The 26,832-nt window shown below is 34.8% G+C and overlaps 1 protein-coding gene and 1 long non-coding RNA gene across 8 annotated transcripts in view; one reads left to right on the forward strand and one right to left on the reverse strand.

Annotated features, from left to right (window-relative positions):
* HOOK1 (hook microtubule tethering protein 1) overlaps positions 1-26,832 on the reverse strand; it is a 57,281-nt gene that overhangs the window by 6,416 nt on the left and 24,033 nt on the right. For all 3 annotated transcript variants that reach the window (XM_074376383.1, XM_010949903.3, XM_074376384.1), the window contains 12 exons: positions 22,421-22,587; positions 17,021-17,161; positions 15,696-15,897; positions 15,037-15,147; positions 10,344-10,431; positions 10,198-10,258; positions 8,413-8,553; positions 6,756-6,849; positions 5,109-5,143; positions 4,527-4,609; positions 3,829-3,929; positions 1,056-1,157 (listed from right to left, as the gene is read on the reverse strand). In XM_074376383.1, coding sequence (XP_074232484.1) covers positions 1,056-1,157; positions 3,829-3,929; positions 4,527-4,609; positions 5,109-5,143; positions 6,756-6,849; positions 8,413-8,553; positions 10,198-10,258; positions 10,344-10,431; positions 15,037-15,147; positions 15,696-15,897; positions 17,021-17,161; positions 22,421-22,587 — 1,326 coding nt within the window. The remainder of the gene's footprint in view (positions 1-1,055; positions 1,158-3,828; positions 3,930-4,526; positions 4,610-5,108; positions 5,144-6,755; positions 6,850-8,412; positions 8,554-10,197; positions 10,259-10,343; positions 10,432-15,036; positions 15,148-15,695; positions 15,898-17,020; positions 17,162-22,420; positions 22,588-26,832) is intronic.
* On the forward strand, positions 20-26,631 carry LOC123615272 (uncharacterized). 5 transcript variants are annotated; one of them, XR_012511231.1, is made up of 11 exons: positions 20-160; positions 2,380-2,527; positions 3,054-3,209; positions 3,593-3,815; positions 6,770-6,915; positions 8,430-8,592; positions 10,610-10,775; positions 11,795-11,941; positions 24,672-24,865; positions 25,804-25,912; positions 26,218-26,631. It is a non-coding gene; the product is annotated as an uncharacterized LOC123615272 (long non-coding RNA). The 5 variants fall into 5 exon arrangements; XR_012511232.1 differs by lacking the exon at positions 3,054-3,209 and having other exon boundaries at positions 3,576-3,815; XR_012511230.1 differs by lacking the exon at positions 3,054-3,209 and having other exon boundaries at positions 8,369-8,592.

Below are 26,832 nucleotides of genomic sequence, written 5' to 3' on the forward strand. Positions count from 1 at the left end.
CGCTATGGAGAAGGAACTATGCCCAAGATATATACAAGGGAAGCTTTATAAGGGAGAAGACATTTGCGTTGCATCCTAAAGAATGAACAGCATTTCTTCAGAGAGAAAGCTCTACCCAGTGCCTTTTACAACACTTGACAGGCCTGGACAAGCACTTACAGTAAGTACATGAGGGGGCTGCTGTGTACTCTGGATCTTAAAGTCTTTAAATCTTTAAATATTTTCACCAAAGTCTACTGGCTCAGAAATACTATGAAGAAAATGGTAAGTGAATGTTTCCCAAAATATAACATTCCTAGTTGATTTAAAAAGAAACCAACTATTGATTATGAAAATTGCAAGGTTACTGTATAGAACTCATTACAGCTCTGGAACTGCACAAACATTATTATGAGGAAGTAGATATACTGACTTTGAGAACTGCAGCCAATCTTACCATAGTGTTAAAAAGAGTAGTTTTGTAAAATACTTAGGGAAGAAAACTAGAATGTGCTCAATTATAAAATCTACGGTTATATGATTCCATACTGGCATACCTAACCCAGCTAGGAAAAATGAGTCACTAGCACAAAAATAATTTTAAAATTTAAAGACTCGGCTAATTAAGAACACGTCATCACTAACATAATTTTGCATGATTAACAACCAAGACTGCGCCACCTTCATTCAGTAGCTTAGTGTAATTCTTTAAGCATTTCCTTTTCTCAGGAACTCCAACTGGTAAGTCTGTTTAGGTTCAGGTGAGGAATAGGGAGAAGAAGAAACTCTGGTTCACTGAGTCCACTACCTTTTTAAAAAGGCGGACGCTACCAGAAAGGAAGGGCTATCCTCAGGACTGGCTGTTGCAGAGAGGGAGGAGTACAAGGCAGCAGGCACACAAACATGCAGAGATCAATCTCGTGGGCTAACGAGATGCTCTGTATAAACATACTGACGCTCAGACATGATGCTTCTAACTTCTCGTGGAACTTGATCAATGGCAAATATTTGACAGCAGCTAATTATCATGAATATACAGAATAATTAAAAGGAGATGTGTGAGATGGAAGTTTTACCTCCAGAATCTCAATTCTTCTCTCTTTCTCTGCCAACTGCTTTCTAAGTAGCATTATTTCAGCTGATGCTGGATTTAACTTGGGGTCTAAAGTTTTTATTACCTGTGTAAAGAAAAAAATATTTTATGTTCACTTTATCCTGTCAAGTATTGAAATATAAGAACTGTCCATAAAATCTGTGCAAATACAGTGGAACATTACCCAGAAAGTGATCCAGGAGCTAACTACAGCCTGTTTCACAATCTAATTTGAACAACAAATAGTCTACACTAGAAACGGTGTAAAAATTCAGTACGAAAAAGGAAGATCCCTATCCCCAAATCAAGTTTCCTTCCCCAAATTCCAAGGTTCCATACTCAGGTACTTAGCCTTATCAACCTTGAGCATTTGAGGTCTTGAAATGACCCCTTTCCACATTTACCTGACTTGAATTTTTTTTAAAAAAAATTAAAATGAATTCAATACTTACATGGGAATTTGATGACTTTACAAAGTAAGACTAACGTACACATACATTCTCAGCAACAATCTTTTTTACTACCATTACTTAGTTAAATGTAATTCAATATATAAGATAAGAGCCGTCAGTGACTTTTGGTAGCAAGTTCTAGAGTACGCAATCACATTTATGTGAATTACTCAAAGCTGAACAAAAAGGCGTTTGATCAGAATGTTGTTCAGAGACTGAACTAAACTATGCAGTCAGCAGTATGGCAGGAAATCAGCTCAGAAATATCAGATATAGATTACTAGCAAAAACAAGTTCCAATGATAAGGCCATCTATCTCCATGATGTAATTACAAATCTATATTAAGTTTAAAATCACTAAATGAGTTAAGAAAACTTCATCTATGTATACAAAGGTAAAGAAAAAAGACTAGAAGGTATATCCCTAAAAATTAGTGCTGTTCAGAGTGCCAAATGTGGCAGACGGGGCTGCAGCAGTTTACCAGAGCCAGGGGCACCTCTCCTTACGGAGTTCACGTAAAAGCAGACACAGTAAAAAGTTTAAATTATAATTTAATTACAAAGAACACACCATAATTTGTTGCTCTAAGTGATAAAATGTATGGTTGTCATTTTTCTATATTTTCTGAATTTTCTATCATGAACATAGGTTACTATTTTAACCTCCCCTGAAATATAAGAGGTAAAACCAAAATCATGTTTACCAAAAAAAGCAGCTGTTTTAAATTACAGTATTTGATGATAACAAGAATATGGTATTCAATGTCATTGCTTTGTCTAATCCTTTTAGAATGTCATTTAGAAACAGGTACCAAGCATCTCATTAAAATGTTCTTATCTTAATCTTGTTCCTAGGTTGATGTGCCAAATGGAATTATTAGATCATAGGATAACAAACGAAAATAAGGGGAAAAATTTCTATATAAATATGTTGCCTCTCGCCTTGTTTCTAGGAACAAAAAAGAAAAAGAAATGACATCTATTTCCAATAACAGGATGATGAGTAAGTTGAACAATGATATATCCTCTCAACTGAATGAATATTACATAGCCACTCTCCACTCTTTGTTTGCAAATCTGCTCTATAAGCAACTGTCTGTCTTGTTGATTGCTGTACTCCCAGTGCTGAGCGTTAACAGGCACTTAATAAATATTAAATTCATTTATATAACATGAGGATATTATTTTAAGTTTAAAATACAAATCATATGAGACATGATCATACAAACTGTGTATATTATGATAAGCAATCAAGGAGACAACAGGCATAGGAAAAATGCACTGTTAAGAAAATACACCACAAGGTTAATGGTAGTTGTCTCTGGGAAACTTTCTATACATTTTCTACTAAAAGCATTCATACTTTCGTAACTGAGAGAAACTGAACTGTGGCAGACTGCCTGGATGCTTAATGCTTAGCACGCCTGCCTCTTTAGTTGGGTGTGGCCATGTGCCTGAGTTCTGCCCACTGAAATGAGAGGGAAGTGGTTTACACTTGATCCATTCCACATCTAGGCTGTTTTCCTCAGATGTAGTTGGATAATGTCAAGTGAACTTGAGAGCCCCATGCTGAAGAAGGCTGAGCCTCTGTCAGCTTGGGACACAATAACTGCACTTCTTGTGATCAAGGAAAAAACTTCTATCCTGTGAAGCCTTGAGATCTTGGCATTTACCTGTTGCTGCAGGTACTATTTATACCTTAATTAATAAATATAAAACTTAAACATAAAACAGACAGACATATTAGCAGTATTTTGATGCTTTGTCATAAAATTCTCTTCAACTATTCAGTAAATAAAAACGTATGTTAACCTCATCTGCAATTCTTACTGGTTAATTAGGAAAATATATTCATGGACATAAAAGACTGTGATGATAACAGTACTTACAGGTATTTAAGAACAAGTATGAAATGAAAGATTAGTCTAGTGAACATTGGAATAGTCTGACTAGTCTCGACTTCCTGCTAAAACAATTTAAACCAGTTTGAAAAGCTCACGTTTCACAAAGGTGTTCGCTGCAAGAGCTAAAGACTACACACCTGACGGTAGTCATTTTCTCTACTGAGGTCACTACAATCAACGTTTAGACTGTCCCTATGAAGCCCTGTGTTGCTGTATCCAGTGCCGGTGAGCGCGAGAGGGCACAGGACTGAGGTGGAGACGCGGCAGGAACCTGACCTGGAAGGCAGGGCCGTGGGGCACGGCGGGGTGACACAGACAAGAAGAGCAGTGCCGTCCGGCGGGACAGCCCCACTCAGAACCCGGGCCACAGAGACCAGAACCCTGAAAGTAAGTCACTCACATTTCTTGCTTTCTCTAAGTACATTTTGTATCTTTCCTCCATTGCTTTCATATCTTCATCTTTCTTCTGAAGAGCAGCTTCAAGTTCATTGATCTTTTGTACTATTGTTGAAAATAAAATGAAACACGATTAAAAGTGATCCCTCTCATGCAAAAATTGTTTTATCTTCTAAAGACTGATAAGAGAACTTACAGGAGAAACCTTTTCTTCTTCATAGTGAATTCTTATCTAAAACTTTTGAACTACAACCAATATATCCTTGATCATTTTGTATTATTTTTTCTTAAATAATATCTATAATCTGCCTTACTAAGCTGTTTTTCTCCTATCAAGTATTTCAATGAGCAAATGCACCTTTACAATGTAAGTACAACCATTAGGAAATAAAGCATCTTTTCTACATGTTTGAAGTTCATTTTAATCTGACTATAAATTATTTTATACTTCCATAGTATTAGTTCTATTATATTTTACAATGTTTGATACTCCTATATATCAATCAGTTCATTTCATTAGATTTATTTATTTTTTTGCTTTAAGATAAGATCATTAATTACTTAAGTCACTAAAAAAAAATGGTTCTTATTTACAATATATGTATCTAATGTATCTAGCCCAAACACTTATACAGTTCTTGCATCCTTTAACTAAGAAAAGGCAAGTCTTTAGATTTGATCCAGGTTTTTATAAATACCTACCATTCTGGTTTACATCTGGCTGAAGGTCTTCAATGAGCTCTTGTTTCTTCTGTAATTCTTCATGGACCTCTGTTAGTTTTTCCCTAAGTAGTGGAGAGAGCATGCAGCTTTGGAGCCAAACAGACCTAAGAGTGGAAACTGGCTTCTGCCACATAACATTTGCAGACTGTGGGCAGGTCACTTCCTGACCTGTGAAATGGGAATAATACCTGCCCAATATTTTAGGGGTGGGTTGTGAGGATGTAAACTGCTTGACACGTGGTAGGTGCCAAAAAGGTTAAATTTTCCCCCTCTGCCTCCTAAGAAAGTTAAAGGAAATACTTGATAGGTGAAGCATCACACAATTCCACATACTCTAGCTATAGATGACAGAAGCCATTGAAAATGTAGGAGTGTGGGGTCACGGGCAGGCAGGCTGACCCTTTTACCATGTTTTTCTCTTCACTTTTTTGTGGCAGTGGTGAACATTCAATTGGCAGGACATTTGTTTTTCACAAACAAAATCAGGAATGGATATTAACTTTAGGAGCTTTTAAAACCCTTCCCGTCTCATATTTGAAATGAAATATCAGTTTTACTTACATATGAGCTTCCAACTTCTGCTTTAGTTTGCTGGACTATAAAAATTAGAAAAAGTTGCTGTAAGACAACTATTGTGACAAAGATAAGTGTTCCAGACATCAAAATCTCTACCTCCTTTTGAAGGTGTACTATGTAAATTTATAAATGTTTTAAAAATTTATATTTGTTTGTAATAACTTACTTATAAAAACATAAAATTTGGGGTATAGTTTTACTTTAAAGAAGAAAGGAAAGAATAGGAAATTAAACAAGGAAGAGTAAGTACAATGGCAGGAATAAAAATGCTTCATATTCCTGAATAACTTGAAGAAAAGTAGCAAATGCAAGCTGAATGTGATATATTGAGGAGTATCAAACATTTAAAAACCTAAAGCATCATTCGTCTAAAATATAAATAAGATTTTAGACCTTCAATGAAAAAGACTTAACTAAAATAATTATCTTTATAATAAAACCTTATCATTATAAATGCAGGCACTTAAATATTATCAAATGAAGTAACTGGATTTTGTTAAAAAAAGGAAAAAGGAAATTGTTTTAAATTTTTTTAAGAATAGGAATTTAAATTGCAGTAAGTCTGTATCATCTACTGAACATCTTGAAGAGTTTTAAAAAATTTATTGATGTCCAAATTATATTTCTTTATATATTTTAAAGATATTTAAAAACTGCAATCCAAAATGTACTACCCAAAAATGATCCCATTTTAAAAAATATTCTCTAATGTGGCTTAAAAATTTTTGTATTAGAGAGGTTACAATACCGTATATATGCACATATGAGATGCCGCCATGCATGAGACGATTTCTATTTTCCAAGCCCCCAGGGAAAAAAGAGAAAATCATATAAAGCATATAAAAGACAGAAAGGAAATGCAACCCTTTCAACCGTCCTTTTCATCTATTTACTCTCCCTCCGTAGTTTTCTCCCGCATCGACACAGGGACGATCCCACTTTATCCATCAGCATCTAACACACACTTGGCCCTGTCTTTTTATTGCTGCTGTTTTAGTTAAGTGCACTCCTCCCTCTATTACTACTGCCTTTCCCCTCTGCATACATAGATATATTCAGATTTAGGCTGCTGGATCTCTTTTAAGACCTCTTATCTCTGGTCTCACAATTATTTGCCATCAACAACCACTAGAACTGGCAAGTCTATGAGCCTGTATGGAACAAGGGAAGAAACAAGGAGCGATGGGTCTTCAAGACTGCATTAAGACTTCCATCCTCTGGAGGTTGGTGTGACCTACTTATTGAATCCTTTTTGGTAGAAATCACTTTCTCATTCTCTCTTTTCCTCAATTCTGACTGCTGATTACTCTCACTAGGGTTCTTCCCAGGCCAGCCCTGCCGGAACCCTAGCAGGACTGTGAAGGCTTCAACTGTAGCTTGCTCTCAGGCAGGAATTACCATGAACTGAGGGTAGCTGTTGAAGTAGGACAGATAGAAATCACCTTCCAATCCATAACACCAATTTATAGGCTCCAAGTTGGCAAAATCACTGCATCTGCTATGCAGATATATACGGTATTTAAGGGCACCGTCACTAGTAAGGGTAGTGCTTTCAAATACAAGATTAATTTGGGCATCAGGACCTATTACAGAGAGTTACAACAGAATTACCGTAATTTTTAAGTTACTTACACTTTCTCCTTCAGACTTGGAGCCTTGTTCCTGTAAAGACTTCTGGAGGTCCTCAATCTGCTGCTGCAATTCTCGGATTCGCTCTCTGCTCAGTCTATCATAAGATAAATCACATGTGCTTATTTGTATTGAAGGGCAAAGCAGTTAAGGCTCCATAAAGGTACGTTCATGCAGTTTAGCTCAAAGCATACATTTAACAGCAATAACCAACGCTGAGCAATTTTCTCTGGCTAGGTATAATATATGGTATAGTAGGCTACCATAGTCAAGGAAATATTCTTTAAAAAAAGACATTTTTATCCTAAAAGCATATATGCCCACATTTAAAAATTAACAATATTCTGCACTGTATTTACTGGTATAAAAATGAGAAAACTAGCTCAATTTTCCCACAGTTGTATGTTTAATGAATGGAAACTAGGTTTCCTTTTCTTGTTTCAGATTTCACAGAAGGCCACTATTTTCCCACCACTTCTTCATGACTTTTTATTTAAATTAAAGAGATTGGCACTAGCAACTAGCGCAGATTTTTAACTTGGCAAAACCTCATTTTTTAAAACCCCGCTTAACCATTTCCCCCACTGAAGTTACCAGCAAGACAGAGTATCTGTCTGACTTTCTCTTCATTCATACATATACATGTATGTGTATATTCATGACACAACACACCTGCCCATTATAATGCTCCATTGTTGCAGTTATCACATAATTATTCTCTCTTCACATATCTATCTTCCTATATTAACCTCTGAAAGCTGAAACTTAGTATCTCCAGTGCTGATCCTGAACTGTATAAAATAGTAATATTTAATGACCTCTTCAGAAAGCTAAAATGTTGTTTTTCTTTTAACTCTAGTTGATGTAATAGTATACATACAAGTTTGAGAGTAAGGTTCAAGTCGTTCTAAAATCCCTGGTGGTCTCTAAGATCCAATAATCCAAATCCTTTATTGCAAGTGCGCTATTTAGACGAGGCAGGTTAGCACCATGGTTACGAGCGCAGACTCTGCAGTCAGACTGACAGAGGGTTCAAACGCAGGATCTAGAACTTGCTAGCTGTGTTAAGTTTGGACAAGTGACTTACTCTCCTTATACCTCAGCTTCCTTGTCCATAAAAGAGAGATATTCATAGTTACTACTTCACAGCATTATTGGGAGAAGTTACTGAATTAATACCTGAATGTGCTTAGAAAAGTGCCTGGCACTAGTAAGCACTACATAAATGTTATTTTAAAAAATATTATCATTTTTGAGCACTTCACTGGTATCAGATAAGTGTATCATTGGCTTTACACACATTATCTGCAACCTTCCTAACAACCTGCAAATAGGTATTGCCTCCAATTTACAGCACCAGTATGAATTTAAGTAACCTGCCCAGTTTAAGCAGAGGTATGATTCAAATTTGACTTCACAATCTATGTACCAGACTGCAGTGGAAAACCAGGCTGTCATTTATTTATTTGTTAGATGTCTTCACAAATGACAAAATTTAAGTGAAATTCAAGAATAAGCAACCTGGTTAACAAAGTCTGCTAAAAATAATGAGTAGTAAGAGATAAAATCAAAAATTTAAATTCCTTCTGCAAATCCTAATTATTTTAACTACTTAGGTGATTAAATCGTTATGATTATCAACTATAAAGAAGTGTGTCACCTCTGCTCGGTTTCCAGTTCGTTCATCTTGCGGTGCTTCTGTTCAAGCTGCTCCTGAAGCTCTTCGATACGTTCGTTCTCAGTACCTTCCTGCTGTAATCGAAGCATCTTATTTTCATGTTGCAGTCGAATGAACACCTCCCTGAGGTTAAAAAGCAAAATGTTTTTAAATTTTTTAAATGTAAGTTTTTACATTCTTCACTTTTTAAAAAAGGACATTCCTGTCTACCCAATAGCTATCACTTTAAAATATTACCAAAACTTCCAAAAGTGTGTTTTAAAAATCTGTGCGTTGTTAAGACTATGTCTCAAAAAAAGTAGTTTTTAAAAGTACAGGTGTAAGATTATATCATATATACCATTGAATTTTTATTACTCAAATCCCTAAGACATAATATGAATTATTTCACTTTGATAATGTAGAAACTATTTACACTAAAGGTAATACAAAGCACATCCTTAGAAAATATATAAATAAAAAGCAGCAAATTTAAGAAACTATAATTTTCCTAAAATTTTTAAATACACTTTTATGATCTGGGTATCTCTAGATTTTTTATTTTTAGAAAAAAATTTATTAAAGGTTTAAATACATATATTTTTAAAAATGCAAATGATAGGAATGGTATTAAATAAAAAAGTAATGCTCTTTGACCTGCTGCCCTCCTAAATCCCATTCCCCAAAAGCAACTAACTTCAATTAATCTCAATTTTTGTTTTCCTGAATGCCAGCACCATAACTTTCAAAAATAGGCTCATGTGGCTACTTGTCAATGATTAATATCACTGGATATTACTAAATAAAAAGTGCAAGTTAGTTTCCAGTCCAGCATGTAAGGAGATCTATCTTAACAGCAAAAAAACTGAACAAACTGATAATCAACAACTTCATAAACATTATGCAAAGTGAACAAAGTCACAGAAGGCTGCATATTGTATGATTCCAAGCACACGAAATGTCCATCAGACAAATTCACAGAGACAAAGAGTAGATTATTGGTTGCCTGGAGTCAGAGGGGAGGCAGGGATGGAGAATGACTGCTAAGAGGTGCAGGGTATCTTTTGAGGGGATGAAAATGTTCTAAGTTAGGTAGTGATGATGGTTACTCAACTCTGTGACTATACTAAAACCCACCAAACTGTCTGTAAATGAATGAATTGTATCTCAATAAAGCTGTTTAAATAAAGAGTACAATTTGAAGTAATTAGTAAATAAAACTTGCCACAAAAATGGAAAAGGAAACCCTAAAAATACCAGATTAGTCAGATATCTAGAAGTAAACATAACAGTAAAATACAAAAATAAAAGTTGGGTCAAGAAGAGCCTCTAAAATTTGTATTTTATTTAACTTCTGCTTAATTCTGAAGTCTACAGCTCCTCTCCTACTTTTTCCACTCGCGTGGATTTGAACGCCATATACTAAAAAGATTTTACACAGATTTTTAAAAAGGAAATTCCTGTCTACTCAATAGCTGTCATTTTAAAAAGTTACCAAAGAGTCTAAGGATAGAAAAAGAAAAGAAGTTCAACACAATAAGGGCCATATTATAAAAAGTAGAATATGTTATTTAGCTAGTAAGGGAAATTCTATTTTTGATAAATTTTGAAACTGCTGTAGTAGTAGTAACAGTCTGATTCAGAAAGTGTAAGCACTTGAGGCAAAGTAATTTTCAAGCTCTATGACTTGTAAAATGGAAAATGTTAAAGGCTTAGAAATTTACAAAAAGAAGAAATCACATTTCTAATATTAGGTATGGGTTATCAATTGATTAAAAACAAATTTACCTATACTCCACTGGCATAATCTCAGCAGCAAGATTCTCATAACTTTTTGTAGCAGATGCATCTAAATAATAACAACAACAAAAATAAATTAACATTTCAGTATTTCTACCATTAAAATGGTCTTTTCTAAATATAACAAAGCTCACCTGTTTGGTTTAGGTGATCCTGTTGTACTTGTGAACATCGAAGCTCTTCATTCGTTTCTTTCAGTGTATCACGCTGTTCTATTAGTCTCTGAAAGACAATTGTTTATATAAGCAAAATAGTTAATTCTGCCCAGAAGCAATGTACTTTATGCTTAAAATAATTTATCTTAACGTGTGAATTTGATAATTTTTTTTAGTTAATTAAAAATCACAATGTTTTAGTTCCAGTGCTAAATGGGTAATTTTCTCTTGCATACAACACAAAGCTTGCGATTTCCTCGCCTGTTTATCTTTGAACCAAATGAATATAGTTATGCAACAGAGTACAAATATGCAACTGTAAAGTAATTAAAAAAAAAAAAGCATGGACTTTGGAGGCAACCAGATCATGGCTTGAATTCAGTTTCACTGCTTCCAGCTATTTTATCTAAGGTAAGTTATTTGATTCTTTGGCTTTCGATCTTTACCATCAGAATGGGCAAACTGATTTTCATAAGCCCTTGCAAAGGTGTTCTGAGTAGCGAATGAGGTAAAAGTTTGTCTAACGTCCCAGATATAGTCTGGTGTGTAAGAGATGCTGAAGGCTTCTTATTTCTTTCTATTACTGCTGTGAAAGTCTACTGAAAGAAGTGATCAGCAGCACACTGGAGGTATGAATTTGTAGAAAAACACTATTTCCCAGGGATAGCATGCTAGGACTTCCTAACATTAGCTATGTTATTTTACAGCTGACAGCCAATGACAAATTTCTAGGTTCCGTGCAAAAGGCTCATATTTAAATGATTTTCCTGGCACATGAAAAGTACTTAAACATAAAATCATATTTTAAATGTTATATTTCAAGTCAGTAAACAAAACCCTATTCCGTCCATTATATGGTTCAAATCAATAAACTGGTAACTGATTCCAAGGGTCCTTAAGCCAGAGGATCCTAGGGATCTCTGAACACTACAAATTATAACTACAGTCAGGCACAAGGACCCCTATAAATGTGTCCCCTCATAAATGCAATGCAAACACTAGCAAATTTGTCAAAATCAACTTTTCAGGACTCTCAAAATTAACCAAAGGTCTGCCATGATCTAAGGTGCATTTGTTAAAGAAAATCTGCTAAATCTCATAATACTGAGCTTTTTGTTGTTTTAACAAGCCTTACTACTATCACCGTCTCCCCAGCTCTGCAACAGCCTTGACAACCAGCTGCCTCCCAATCTCTGTAGCTTTGAAAAGCAGCAGCTTAGAAGGGGCAAACTGGCTAGGAAACTCCTCCTAAAAGCCCCGTCCTTAGGTCCTTAGAGAACCATCACAATTTGGTCTGTCTCACAGCACCCTGGAGAAGCTCCAGTCATACTTTCCATTATCTGAGCTGACTGGGTGCTAGCTGTGTAGGAAAATCCCTGTTCCTAAGGCATCTGTCAAAACCAGTCATCAGCAATTGTTTCTCACTGCAGCTGCTGGAAGCAATGATGCCAGTAAGGACAAACAGAAGAGTCTTGCCAAGAACTTCTAAGGAAGAGCGGAGAAACGAGAGATCCACAGAGGACTCTGAAAAGCTCTGACATAATCCTGGAGATCCAGGAGGCCAGCCATGTAGAGAGGTGTGTGCAAGCCCAGAGAAGACCTTTGAGGGCCCAGTATCTCAACTCTGGATAAAGTTGAGGCCTTGTGTAAACAGGAAATGAAGGCAAAGGCAGAATTTTAAACTGCTTGAGAATTTCAGGTATTTTCCAAAATACACACGGAGTCCTCTGGCAAGATACTGGTTCCAGGCATCTATGGAAATATGTGACCAATCATTAACTGACCCCAGTGGCAACTGAGCAGAGAATTCAGTGGCTACATATTACAAAGCATGAAGACCTTTTGGAATTAGTCCAAAAGAGTCACTAAAACACCAGCAACTAACAACAAATCCTGAGGCTGAGGGAAACCTGATTTCCAGCATTGAAATATTATATTATCTTAAATGTCATACTTTCAACAAAAATACAGAACACACAAAGAAATAAGGTCATCCTTACACAGGAAAAAAAAGTCAACAGAAAGAGTCAACGAAATGACCTTAGTGGATGGAGACACTAGACAAAGACTTTAAGTAAACTAAAACCTGAAAAGCAGGAAAAATTTTTCAACTCATTCTAGTGGTATCACCTTGATAACAAAACCAAACAAATGATATCAAAAGAAAACTACCAACCAACATCCCTTATAATATAGACTGAAAAACACTCAACAAAATACTAGCAAACTGAATCTAGCAACACAGAAAGGATTATACCTTATGACCAAGAAGAATTTACCTCAAGAATGCAAACTCATTTAATACTCAAAAATTAATGTAACATGCCACATTAATTCATCTTGCTGACCCAGAAGCAAATGACAAAATCCAAAACTCTTTCATGATAAAAACATGCAACAAGCTAGGAATAAGAGGAAAACATCTTCAACCTGACAGAGAGCACCTACAAACAAAACCCACAGCTACCAACACCCACGCTGGTTAGAGTGAACACTTTCTCCCCAACATCAGGGACAAAAGGAGGATGTCCACTCTTGTCATTTCTATTCAACAAAGGACTGGAGGTTCTAGCCAGGACAGTTGGGCAAGAAAAAGAAAACGCATTCAGTTTGCAAAGGTTTTTTGTTATTGAGTTGTGTGAGTTTGTATATTCTGGGGGTAAGCCCTTGTCAGTCCCATCACTTGCAAATTTTTCTCCCATTCTGTAGGTTGTCTATTCATCTTGTTTATGTTTTCCTTTGCTGTGTAAAAACTTGGTGGTATTTTTTTTGCAGCAGAATAGTTCTTCATTTGATGAAGTCAAAGTTACCTTTTTCTTCTGTTTGTGCTTTTTTGAGCATAAACCACTGAGTAACCTTAGGTCATAATGATTTATTCCTGTATTTTCTTTTAGGAGTTTTATGGTTTTAGTGCTTTTATTTACTTTGTGATCAATTTGTAATTAACTTTTATATGGTGTGAAATAGGCTTCTGACTTCATTCTTTTGAGTGTGGATATTCAGTTGTCCCGGCACCACTTGTTGACAGAATTGTTCTTTCCCCCACTGATTTATGGGCAATTGATTTTAACAAGTGCACCAAGACAATTCAATGGGGGAAAGAACAGTTCTGTCAACAAGTGGTGCCGAGACAACTGAATATCCACACTCAAAAGAATGAAGTCAGAAGCCTATTTCACACCATACAAAAATCAATTACCAAAGGGGAAAGGAGTGGGTAGGGAGTTTGGAATTAGCAGATACACACTATTATATACAGAATAAACAACAAGGTCCTACTGTATAGCAAACTATAATTCAATAACTTATAATACCTTATAATGAAAAAGAATATATATGTATAACTGAATCACTATGCTGTACATCAGACACTAAAACAACATTGTAAATCAACTATATTTCAACAACAAAAAATCCCATCAAGAAAGTGTAAAGACAACCTATAGAATGGGAGACAATATCTGCAAATCATATATCTCACAAGGGACTTCTATCCAGAATGCATAAAGAACTCTTAGAACTTGAAAATAAAAAAGCAAATAATCTAAATAAAACATGGGCAAAGAATTTGAAGAGACATTTGTCAAAGATATAAAAATGGTCAACACATGAAAAGATGTTCAACATCATTCGTCAATAGGGAAATACAAATCAAACCATAATGATATGCCACTTCATACCCACTAAGATAGCCAAAATTAAAAGTAGTAAGTGTTGGCAAGGATGTGGAGAAATTGAAATCTTCACAAATTGCTGGGGAGAATGAAAAATGGTCTGTCCACCTTAGAACATTCTGGTGGGTCTTAAAAAGGTTAAACATAGTTACCTATGGCCCAGCAATACCATTCCTAAGTACAGACACTCAAGGAATGAAAACATATGCCCATATAAAAACCTGTACGTTAAGTGTTCATAGCCACATTACTTAGTAGCCAAAAAGTGGAAACAACCCAAATGCCCATAAACTGATGCACAGATAAATAAAATACAGTATATTCATACAATAGAGTATTATTCAGCAATAAAAATGAGTGAAGTACTGATACAGGCTCCAGCATGGATGAACCTTGAAAGCATTACATGAAATGAAGGAATCCAGTCACAAAAACTACAAAGTGTATGGTTACATACTGTGGACAGAACTAGGCAAATCTACAGAGACAGGAAGTAAGTTAATGGCTGCTCAGTCCGCAGGCAGGGGGACGAGCCTGCAGAGCAACTGCTAAAGGGTATGGGGTCCCTTTCTGGAGTAACGACAGTGCTCTAAAATTTGACTGTGATCATCTGATTGCACAACTCTGTGAATACACTAAACACTACTGAACTATGTATTTTAAATGGGTGAAATTTATGGTATATAAATTATGCCTTAACAAAGCTGTTAAAAAACTGAATCTATGGTCCTTGCTCTCACAGAGTTGACAGTGTAGTTAGAAAGCATGCACTGAGACATAGGACCTTGGCTCTGTGACTTCAGCTTCCTTTGTGAAGGAAATTAACAAAACTGCATAAAGAATTTTTACAAGACTTTCTCTTACATCAACAATTTCAATTTGGAGAAAGATAGAAAAAGAACTGGTTATACACTTCCATTCTTAGAACAGCAAGGATAGTATTAAAAATAAACTAAAACAAGACAGACACGTTACGTGTCAATTATGTTTACATTTACCTCTTTTTCCTTAAGTAAAGCTTCATGTTTTTCTTCAAGCCGCTTCATTTCAAATGCTAGTGTGTCTGCTCTTTTGGATTCGGAGGAAAGTTTAACATGAAGATCCTGAACCTTTTGTCAGAAATGAAAGGAAAAAGTAAGAGTATATACTATTGATAGTTTTTCAGAGTTCAATAAATGAGAAACTTATTGAAAATAAAATTTATAGTAAGATTATAGTCTAATTCTAAAAATTTGGGGAATTAACATAAGAATTAACATAAGTTTTAAAATACCCAAATAATAATTTAGCCAGAAATAAAATCAGCCTTCTACTCTGTTTCTCTAGGTTGTTTGAGAAATAGCAAAACAGAATATTTTAGGTTATAACTCCATTCTCTAGGCATTTATCACTGGTTACCAGAAATGCCAATAAACAATAAAATGTCCAAAAAAATACACAAGCTCAGAAGCCAGTAAAAATGTAAAAGACCTAGATAACTCAAACTCAGTTATCAAGCCCTGAACTAAAATTACAGATGGAAGAAATGTATGACAATAATAAGCTCACAGCTGCTCATAGGCAATATTTTTTCACTTCATCATTATTAAGGTATCAAATGGAATAACAAAGTGGAACTCTTTCAATTTTATTGACTAAAAAAGTTAAGACATTGTACCTGTCTCTTGTATGTTTCTAACTGGGTACGTGCCGCGTTTGCCTTCTTTAATTCTTCTTCTAAGCTGACAGTATTATGCATGTACATCATGTTTGTTTCCTGCAATGTTTTCACTTGCTTGCGAAGGTCATTCAGATCTTGTAGCTTCTGACGATATACCTCAACTGTGGACTCCAGTTTATTTGCTTTATCAGAAGTAGCCCTATAAGAATAAAGACTAAACATTACTCTGTGAAAAAAAAACCTAGTAAACACACACAATGATTTTATTCTGGCTGTTAAAAGGAGTCTTCCAAATTAATTATCTATCAATTGGCCAAAAAAAAAAAAAATGAGAAAGAGACAGAGCAAAGAAATCAAACTTTGTGAGAACTGTAAAAACAAACTCAGGCCTAAAACTGTCTAAAGTTCAACCTTTTTAAGTCATCAAAATAAAAATGCTTCAAATTTGACACAACAAATTATCAAACTGTCTTATACATTAGAACAATGTACGAGAAGAATGGTTCTGTAAATACAACTGAACAACTCTGAGCTGCCCTGCAGCCTGCGGGCCAGTTCTGCTTTTGCACATAATGTTTGAAATAGTTTTGTTCTAAGTATTTCATATACTCAGGAAGTTGACTCAACTTATAATTCATATGGCAAAGCACTTTAGGGATGTGCTCACCTGACAAATGGACTAGAACAAAAAAAAAATAAATAAACCAAATCACTTCAATATCAATGCAGGTTCAAACTGATGGTTATGAAGATTATGTTTCAAATGGACATTAAAAGCTATGCAAGAAAATGGCTAATTAAGAAAATTTAACAGAAAACATAAAAGTCATGTGCACAGAGTGCTTGAGTAACATTTGACAGGCAAAAGCTAAATATAAACATTATATTGTCAAAGACAATAAGAGAACCTGAGATAACCATGAAATGTTAGGATTCTTGTCTGTATTTTTATTTTATCAAATGTCAAAATACAGATTGTAAGAATGCGTTTCCTTACACAAAAATTTCACTAGGTATACTAGTAAATACAAAAAGATCAAGCCAAATGTATCTAAAAGTAACTCAGCTTACAAATTTTTTTAAAATGTGGGGTTTATGAGTTCTAATATGAAATTGTCCTAGCAAGAATCGATTACTATCCTTAAACTGCATATATACTATCAACAAAAATAAAACAAATAAAGGCTAAGAACCTGCACTTAAAAATGACTAATTACTTGATACATAAGGATAACTCAAAGAACCCCTAATTAAAATATGGAATACTGAAATGACTAAGTAATAACTTAGAAGTGACATAATTATATTTAGACATGCCTTACCTAAGAACATCTATTTCATCTTTCAGGGCTCTTGTTTCCTCAGCAAGACTAGTCAATTCATCATTCCTATGCTGAAATTCAATTAACTGCTTTTCAAGTTCTTCACAGTGAACACGGTAATCATCTTTTGCAGCTTCCAGCCTTGCATAAAGAAAACAAGTGTTTTAATGTAACTTCTATCATTTGTTTTTTCACTGAGACATGAGCTTAGCAAAACTTACTTCTAAAATGTTTTTTAATTCTACAATCAAAAGAAGAAACACTAAAGGAGTAAGATACTTTTCAGCTCTTTGTTTGGAAACAGACTTGAGAAACATTGTTCTTGATTTTCATTTTCACTTCTGAAACACTATGCTTGGTTCTCTAGATCAAACAGGAATTTTAACTTCAAAAGATGAAAAAAAAACATATAAGTTATCCAAAATTTACATACCATGTATAGTGGTAAAATATTAACTCTAAGTAGACTGTGACAAATTAAGATAAATACTTCAAACTCTACAGCAACAACAAAAACTAAAATGATAATACAATGATCAAAATCACATATTTAAAAATGATTTGGTCAACCAAAAATAAAACAGAGAAGGAAGAAAAATAAACACAATAAAAGACATGACAAATGAAATATAGGAAACTGACAGATCTAAATGGAACCATATCAAAACTACATAAAAGGTAAATGGGCTGACCACACCAATTAAAAAGGCAGAGACTATCAGACTGGATAAAAAAGCAAGCTCAAGTATATGCTAATGACAAGAGATATTTTTACATATAAAGATACAGATAGATTAAAAGAAAAAGATTATAAAAATACCATGAAAACAGTAAGCAAAGAAAGCTGGATTGGTTATATTAACACAAAAAAAATTTTTTAAGACAAAAAGTACTACCAAATATAAAGAGATATTTCATAAATATAAAAGTGTCAATTCATCAGAAAGACTATCATAAAGATGCATATAACTAAAAACAGTTTTAAAATAGGTAAAGCAAAAAGTGATAGAATCAAAGGCAGAGACCCACAAATCCATAATCATTGTTAGAAATTTTAATACCAGCCTCCCGACAAATGATAGAACTAAACAAAAATGTCAGTAAAAATACAGAAGAGATCTGAATAACACTATTAACCAGCTTGATATAATTAAATTCATGAAATATGTCAGTCAAAAATTACAGAACATAAGTTCTTTGCAAGTACATATGGAACACTCACCACAATAAAACATGATAAGTAATTAAGCATCATAGATATTAAAAGATTAAAATCTCATGGAACATGTTCTCTAACCACAAGGAAATTAGAAATCAGTCACATTAAGAAGTATGTAGAAAAGCTTTAAATATTTAGAAATTAAGTAATACATTTTTAAATAACCCACGAGTCAAGGAAGAAATCACAAGAGAAACTAGAAAACTAGAAACTAGAAAATATTTCAAACTGAGTAGTATCAGACAACCAATAAAATTTGGGGGATACAACTAAACCGGTGCTTAGAGGGAAATATACACTTTTAAAGGCTTATAGTAGAAATGAAGAAAGGCTTAGAATAAATCAACTAACATTAAAAGGCCAGAAAAAGAGTAAATTAAATCCAAAGTAAGTGAAAGGAAAGAAACAAAGAACAGAGATCTAAAACTTATAATATGGAAAGCTAATAAAGGGTATTTGACACGATTAATAAAATTGATGAACCCCTAGCAAAAGTGATCAAGAAAAATGAGAGAAACACAAATTACCAATATCAGGAATGAAAATGGAAATATGACTACACCTCCCACAGCAGTAAAGGGACAATAAAAAATGAATATTATGAACAACTCTGTGTCACTAAAGTTAACAACTTAAATGAAATAAACATATGCCTTGAGAAAAACAATTTAGCAAACTGAAACAGAAAATCTGAAAAGCCCCATGACCATTAAAGAAATTACATTTGTCATTTAAGGCCCTTTCACAAAGAAAACCTTAGATCCAACTGTTTTAGTGATAAATTCTATCAAATATTGAAGGAAGAAGTAATATAATTCTTACATAAACTTTCAGAAAATAGAGAGAATACTTCCCAATTATTCTATGAGACTAGCAGAACTCTGACAATCCTGAAAGACATTACAAGAGAAAAAAGTTACAGACCAGTATCTATTATGAAGACAGTTACAAAAATTCTTTTAAAGTATTACCAAACCAAATCCAGTCATACGTATACAGGATAATAAAATATAACCAAAGTGGCTTTTCCCCAGAATATAAGATTTTTTAACATTCAAAAATGAACTGATCCTATTTTCAAGAACAAGAAAGGAAAAAACACACTACCTTTTCAAGATGCAGAAAAGTTATTTGACAAAAATCAACACCAATTAATGCTAACAACTCTTAGCAAGGCAAAAATAAAGGGAACTCCTTCAACCTAATAAAAAGCAAAAAAAAACTCTACAGCTAACTTCATGGTACTTAATTGAACATTTTCTTCTTAGGACTCAAAAAAAAAGCAAGACGTTTGCTCCTGCTCAAAGCAAGAAAAATAAATACAAGGCAGAAATAATAAAAGGAAGATATAAAACTCTATTAATAGATAAGATGATAATATTCCTTAGGATTTTCAACCTAAGCAAACAACTACTAGAATCAGTAAGTGAATTAAGAACCTTTGCAAGACATGAAGTTTCAAAATACAAGATACAAGTTTCCAGAAACAAAATTTTCAGTATCTATAAAGCAGCAACTTTTCAGAATAATTTTTGTAACTGCATTTGTAATAGCAAAAATATATATAAAATACTTGAGAATAAAATTAACAGAAGGTATGCATAAAACTATGCTGGAAACAACATAATACTGCTGAGAGAAATTAAAGACTTAAATAGATGAAAATACTATATTTATAGAAATTTTCAATATAGTTAAGATATCAATCACACATATTCCAATTTATAATCACAAAGGGTTTTTTTTTTAATAGAAACTAATTGATTCTCAATTTTACGTGAAAAAGCAAAAAACTTAGAATAGCCAAACACATGTGGAAAAGAAAGAACAAAGTTGAAACACTCACACTGCCTAATTTTAAATGACTTATTCTAGAGCTATAGCAAGCAAGACCAAGTAGTTCAGGCATTAAGACAGACAAAATGATCAATGGGAAAGAACTGAGAGTCCAGAAAATGACCCAAATTTTATAGTTATACCATTTTTCACAAATGTGCCAAAGCAATTTGATGGAGAGTAACTCCAATAAAAATTTTTCAACTGATGATATAGGAATAACTATATACTCATACGGAAAATAAAAATAAAGCCTGACACCCACATCTCACACTATTTTCAAAAAATTAATTCAAGATGGATCACAGAACTGGTGATAAAAGATAAAACTATAAAGGTCCTAGAAGAAAATATATGACAGTATTTTCATGACAAGGGAGTAGACCAAGGTTTTTTTAGACAGTACACAAAAAGCACTAATCTTAAAAAATACTGATAAATCAGACTTCATCTAAGTTAAGAACTTAAACTCTTTGAAAAGAGATACCATTTGAAAAATGAAAAGGAAAGCCACTGACTGGGTGAAGTATTACTACACATGTATCTGACAGAGGATTTGTACCCAGAATATTCATTTTTTAAACACCTACAACTCAGTAATAAAGACAAACAACTCAATTTAAAAACAGGCCAACAGTGTGAAGAGACAATTCACAAAGTAAGATATATTGCCAGTAAGTATATGAAAAGGGGATTATCATATCATTAGTTATCAAGAAAATGCAAATTAAAGCCAAATTTTGACAGCCTTAACACATTCCTTGTAAGAGCTAAAATTAAACACTGACAAGGCCAAATTTTTTTTATACAGGCAGAGTAAGCAGAGCAACCAACAGCAAACACTGCTAGTGGGACTATAAAACACTGACCACTCTGGAAAATGGTTTGCCAGGCTCTCTTAATATTAAACACAGACCTAGTGTGTAACTCAGTAATACCACTTCATGCGTTTGCCAATAAGAAATGAAAAATATGTTCATAAAAAGTTTTGTAATCCAATGTTCATACCAGCTTTATTTATATTAGCCCAAATCTGGAAACCCAAATGCCCATCTAAAGGAAAATGAATAAACAAAATGTGTTATAATGTGAAATAATTTCATATAATGGAATACTACTCAGCAATAAAAAACATGAATTACTGATACATTCAGCAACATGGGTAAATCTCACAAACATGCTGAGCAAAAGAAGCCAGTCACCAAAGAGTTCGTTCTGCAACTCAATTTACATGAAGTTCTGTCCATGGTGAAATTAATCAGAAGTGTGATTAGCCTCTGGGAGGGAGGGGCTGACTGGGAAGGGGCGAAGGGCAACTTTCAGTAGTGACAGAAATGGTCTATCAAACGATGAAAGTGTGAGTTACACAATATGCCTCTGTTAAAACATGCCAAATTGTACTGTTTATTCATTTCACAATATGTAAGTGTCATCTTGGGGGGGAAAAAAAGAACCACAAACATACTGAAGTCTAGCATTAGTTTGTTTTTTACAGAGGTATGGGTTAGCAATTCTTCTTTCCTGTGTGTTTTGCAATTGAGCACAAGAGTAAATATACTGAAGAAAATGGAAGCCAGGTTTCTCACTGTTGGAGGAGGGAAATGGAGATTAGAAAGAACCCTGAAATGAACAGATGTCAATATGAACTCATTCCTAACAGCAGGTGTGACAATAAATGCACCTATGAGTATATACACGTGTGTGAACACGGACTGGTATGAACCTGAGTAAGTGCATTTCCTTAGCTCTGTACACCGAGGTGGCCTAGAAGCAATGATAGAAAAATTCATCTGGAGCATAGGTCTTTGTTTCTAAATAACATTCTCCACTAAAAGGAGTCAGGGCTTCCCAGAGAGATGGCTGATTCCAGAGTTGGGAAAGAACGAGATGAGTGTGCAACACTTTGTTGTGCTATATTCTTTTCATATTCTTTTGCATTATAGGCTATTACAGATATTGAATATAATTCCCTGACAGTGCTACACAGTAGGACCTTGTTGTTTATCTATTTTAAAAGTAGTAGTTAGTACCTGCAAATCCTGAACTCCCAATTTATCCCTCCCTTGCCCTTTCCCCCCTGGTAACCACAAGTTTGTTTTCTATGTCTTTGAGTCTGTTTCTGGTCTATAACACATTATTTTTAATTGCTTTGTTTTTTAAGTATGTATCTCACTTGCCTAACAGCCCTGTGAGGGCTGAAACCACTTACACCATTTAGTATTTTCAGTAGTTTAATCAGTGTCCTAAACATGCTTTATAATGCATAATAATTATTGTCGATATTATGATTTTTTAGCCACTAGCTTAATGGAACTGTATAGAAAGATTTCTACTAAAAATGCTACCTGAAGTTTTCTTCCTGTAATTGTTCCAGTTGTAACTGTGCATGAAAATACTTTTTTGCAACCATTGTATTTGGATCATCAAAAGATCCATCCAACTGGTCAAGTTTTTCATTCATCATCTCATTCTCAGAAACGAGTGAATTCTTTTCATCTTGAAGTGCTGTCACCTAAAAAACAAATATACAAACTATAAGCATCAATAGCAAAAAAGCTTAGATTAGAGTGAAGTTCTGGATTCTAATTCTGACTAAACCATTAAGTAGCTTGGCCAATCAGACTAGATAACTTCTAAGGATCCTTTTAACTCGTTATTCTGTATTCTAGGAGGTTTGAGTCAAACAAAATAAATCAATTTAATTTTCTTAATATAGAGAAAACAGAGTTAATACATACAAGAAGAATATCTTCAAAATGTTATGCTTGCCTTTAGTTCTGGGAAGAAAATGTTTCTAAGTCTCTAAAATCTGATGTATCAATAAACTTCAAAGAATTAATTTGTTTCCCCTTTTAGGTATAAATTTGTTTTTAGGATGCTGTTATCTGATAAGCCAAAATATACAACAGATACACAAAGTTACCATTTTAGGTTCATAGTAGGAAATTATCAATTAAATATCACGTCTTCAGGCGATAAGCACATTATCTGGTTAATGAATCAATAACAAAAAGTTGAACTGAAGCCATTTACACACTGAAACTGCTTGTAATTTAAAATGGATAAAACATGTAATTTTACAATCTCATCAATATCGGTACCTGATCATTTTTTATTTTACTTATGTATTTATGTAACAAGCATGATTTGCTCCCTCAATTCTATTTCTTTTTCATTTAGACATATTTAAAAATTTACAGCCAAGGCTGCAAACTTTTTATAAGACCAGAAGTTTACAAGTGATTTTATTAAGATTAGTTTCAAAGAAGGTTGACCTATCATGACTTCCCACATAGTACAGCACAAGTTTGCTGTTTATATATTAACTTTCAGTAGGTGTAATCAAGTCAGTCCAGTTATGAGGACAAGACTACATACTGACACACTGAGCTAATAATAGGAAATTAAAATCAAGTGACAGCATTAACTACAGCACAGGCAAGTTATAAACACTGTCCTCCAAATGAGAAACACAGAGGCTGGGAAACTATCACCAGGCAGACCACAGAGGAAAGTTTCTCTTCCTAAATTCAATGCGTGCATCCATCCTTGTCATATAAGCAGTTTAGTGACTATTACCTGTCACGTACAATTCTACATGATTGGGACACAAAAAAGAATGAGAGGTGGTGCCCTTTTAAGATCCTTACAGTAGAAATGTAAACAATTACAGGACAGGTGGGGGTGGGAGGGTGGCACAAATAAAAGAATATCTCATTCTAGCTTGAAGGGAGAGGCCACCGTAAAAGTACTGGTAGAGATGGGTAAAATACTGTGTCTTCAAACTGGGTAGGAATCCCTTACAGAAGGGAAAGGAGCGAGGGAAATTTAGTTTTCAAACCTGCTGGGTAACCAAGTTTATCCCTATCCATATAGTTCACATTGTGGTTCCAGAGCCACCTTTATCACTGATGTGCAGGAGCGGGTATTAAACATGCAAATGCCTTGGACGCACCCCAGATGGGTGACTTAGAACGCCCAGTGGTGGTTCTAGACAACATTTAACAAGCTCCCGTGGTGATATTCCGTTTAGGTTCACTCTGTACCCGCCTCTGTCCCTCTGTTTCTCCCTCCTCTCTCTCAGTGAGCTATTTAAGATACAAAAAGTGCAAAAATCTGAAAAGAAAAGCTCAAAAATATTTCTCATTTTCTTGCATCACCCAGATTTAACTTAATATTGTTTTCATATTTGCTTATTTAAAAAATAAAATATAAAATAAACTTCTAAAGCTGCAGTCCCCTTTATCACATCGTGCCCAGTACCATGTACTCTGTAGGCACATTAAAGTTTGAAAATCACTGCCTCACACTATATATAAACGTATCTTACAAAACGCTGGGTAGGAGTATGCGCTTCTCTAACCTGCTGTAAGCAAGAACAACGGCCACTGTCACTGCAGTCAGTGGAGAAGTCTACCTACTGCTGCCAAGAGCTACGAATAATGGCTGGGAAACGCGTAATAAAGAGCTGTTGGTAAAATGTGTCCTAACTTGCCAGAAGGCCCCATGATCATCTTGGAACAGGACTGTAAAACTACATTAGAGTTTCTCAAAACTTCAAACTTCATGTGGATTTTTTCCTTTCTTTTTTTAAAGTGCACATAAGCTGGCTTCTTCCTGACTTCCTGAGTCAGAATTTCAGTTGTTCCAGTATCTATAACTTGCACATGTCGACTGAAAAAAAAAATACGCACAACTTAAAAGGTGCGAGTTATGTTTTATCTGGGGAACTTACTGAAGACTACAGCCCAAGAAACTCTCAGATAGCTCTGAGGAACTGTTCCAAAGAGGTAAGAGGGGGAGACAGAATATGTAGAAGTTTTTGCTGGAAAACAAATAAGCATGTAGTTGAATATCAAAAGATTACTGCTAGTTATCTTAAAAAAAAAAAAAGACATTTCAAGTTAATGACTTAAGTGCTTTTCTCTGTATGGGAAGATGCAAGAGTCTGGGCTCATTGAAATTATTCCTTTGATAAGCATCTTAACTATCTAGGACCAGTATCTAGTTTTTCTCCATTGTGAACTCCCCAGCGGGGCGCACCATCCTGGGAGGCACAGTTCGTTGTTTACAGGAATGGTAGACAACAGTGCTTCCTGAAATGGCAGGCAACATTTTTTTGTCCACAACAAAACTAACACAGTTCTCTATTTAAATGTATTGAGCCTCACCACCGATCTTTCACTACAGAATTTCCCTTCTTACATTTTTTTATTTTGATTAAAACATGTTTGCTACCTCGATGATGTAAACAAGTAGTTTTTTCCAGGAAGGGCTCATGAGTTTGCACCTAAGCTCTTCACCTGGATTTAATGCTGCTCCCCTGCCCCAGCATTCTGTGGGTGTTGCTCCTCTGTATCCTGGCCTGAACATAGGAGAGGAGCCGGACTTTGTCGTCTTTGTGACTGACTGACCTTTTCTACCTAAGTGACTGAGTTGTTTTTCCTTTATTCTTGAAGTTCGATAGCTTCACTAGGGTAAGGCTTGCTGTTAGACATTATTCACTGATGCGTTTCTGTGTAGCTGCAATTTGCTTCTAAACTTCACTTTGTTGTCCTCCCACGAGTCTACTTTATTGATGTGTTCTTATGAAACTGTTACACAACAGGAAGCAAAAGTTCTATTCTGACCTTGGCTGTTACCTTTTACCGGCTCTTGTCTTTTTTTTGTTTGTTTGTTTGTCTATGATGTTTACACAGATGTCAAGATTTTGTTTCTTTTCATCTAGGTTCATCATTTATTGACAGTCAAGATACCCTATTTGTTCTAGCACAGTGAAGACTTCTTGGACATTCTCTCCACTGTACCCCATGACCCAGCACATTTTCCCGTCTAAGGTACTGTTTTCTCCCCACATCACTCTATACAGCCTTGTGCGTGGTCAGGGAAGGGGGTGATGGGGGTGGTGAGGGCAGCTGTGCCAATGGGCAATCTTCTTGTAACACCTGGGCTAGCCCCTCACTTCTGAGGCATAAGTTCCTTACACTTACGGTTGGGGGAAGTATACTCCATTCCCATGGAGGAACTCCTCTGGGCATCACACCGGTTCCCCAATTCAGTGTGTGACCCCAGAGCCCTTGTTTCTATCAGAAAGAAACAGGCCCTTAGTTTCTTCTTATCTTTCATTCCCACTCCTCCGCAGTTCAAAGAAAATGAAGGACTCAAAGGGTGACTCTCCTTCTGGCTGGGGAGACTGCAGTGCGAAGTCTCAGGGCTTCTGCTGATTCCCCTGCATGGGCTGCTGCCGAGCACCCCCTCAACATCATGTGCCTGCTTCTTCCCTTGAGTACCAGTTTTTAATTTAATTTCATTGGTTATGCCCTTTTTCTTATTTACCTGCCCTGGGCGAATTTCTCTGCAGCTGATTTTTCTTTTTTGGTTCATTTGGTTACGTATTAAAAAAAGAATTCTCCCAAATTTTAAAATCACTCTCAAATGATATATGATTAAAAGTAAACATTTTTCAAAAACAATTTACCTTATGAAATTGGGGGATGTGTCATATACACTTGTATGAATTCCATGTTTTTAATAAATTACTTTTTGTTCTGATATATATTATATTTTGTTCTGATTATATATAAGTAATTATTAAATTACTTATATGTTCTGCACTCATTTCATGTGTGTAGCAGATAGATGAGCACTGACTCTACTTTGATACTAGAATTAAAATGCCAACACTTGGGATGTCTACACTTTCCGAATAAAATCAGATCATCACATATTCTTCATTATGTGTTACAAGCACTGAAAT

Source organism: Camelus bactrianus, chromosome 13 (assembly GCF_048773025.1).
Source record: "Camelus bactrianus isolate YW-2024 breed Bactrian camel chromosome 13, ASM4877302v1, whole genome shotgun sequence".
Classification (NCBI taxonomy): domain Eukaryota; kingdom Metazoa; phylum Chordata; class Mammalia; order Artiodactyla; family Camelidae; genus Camelus; species Camelus bactrianus.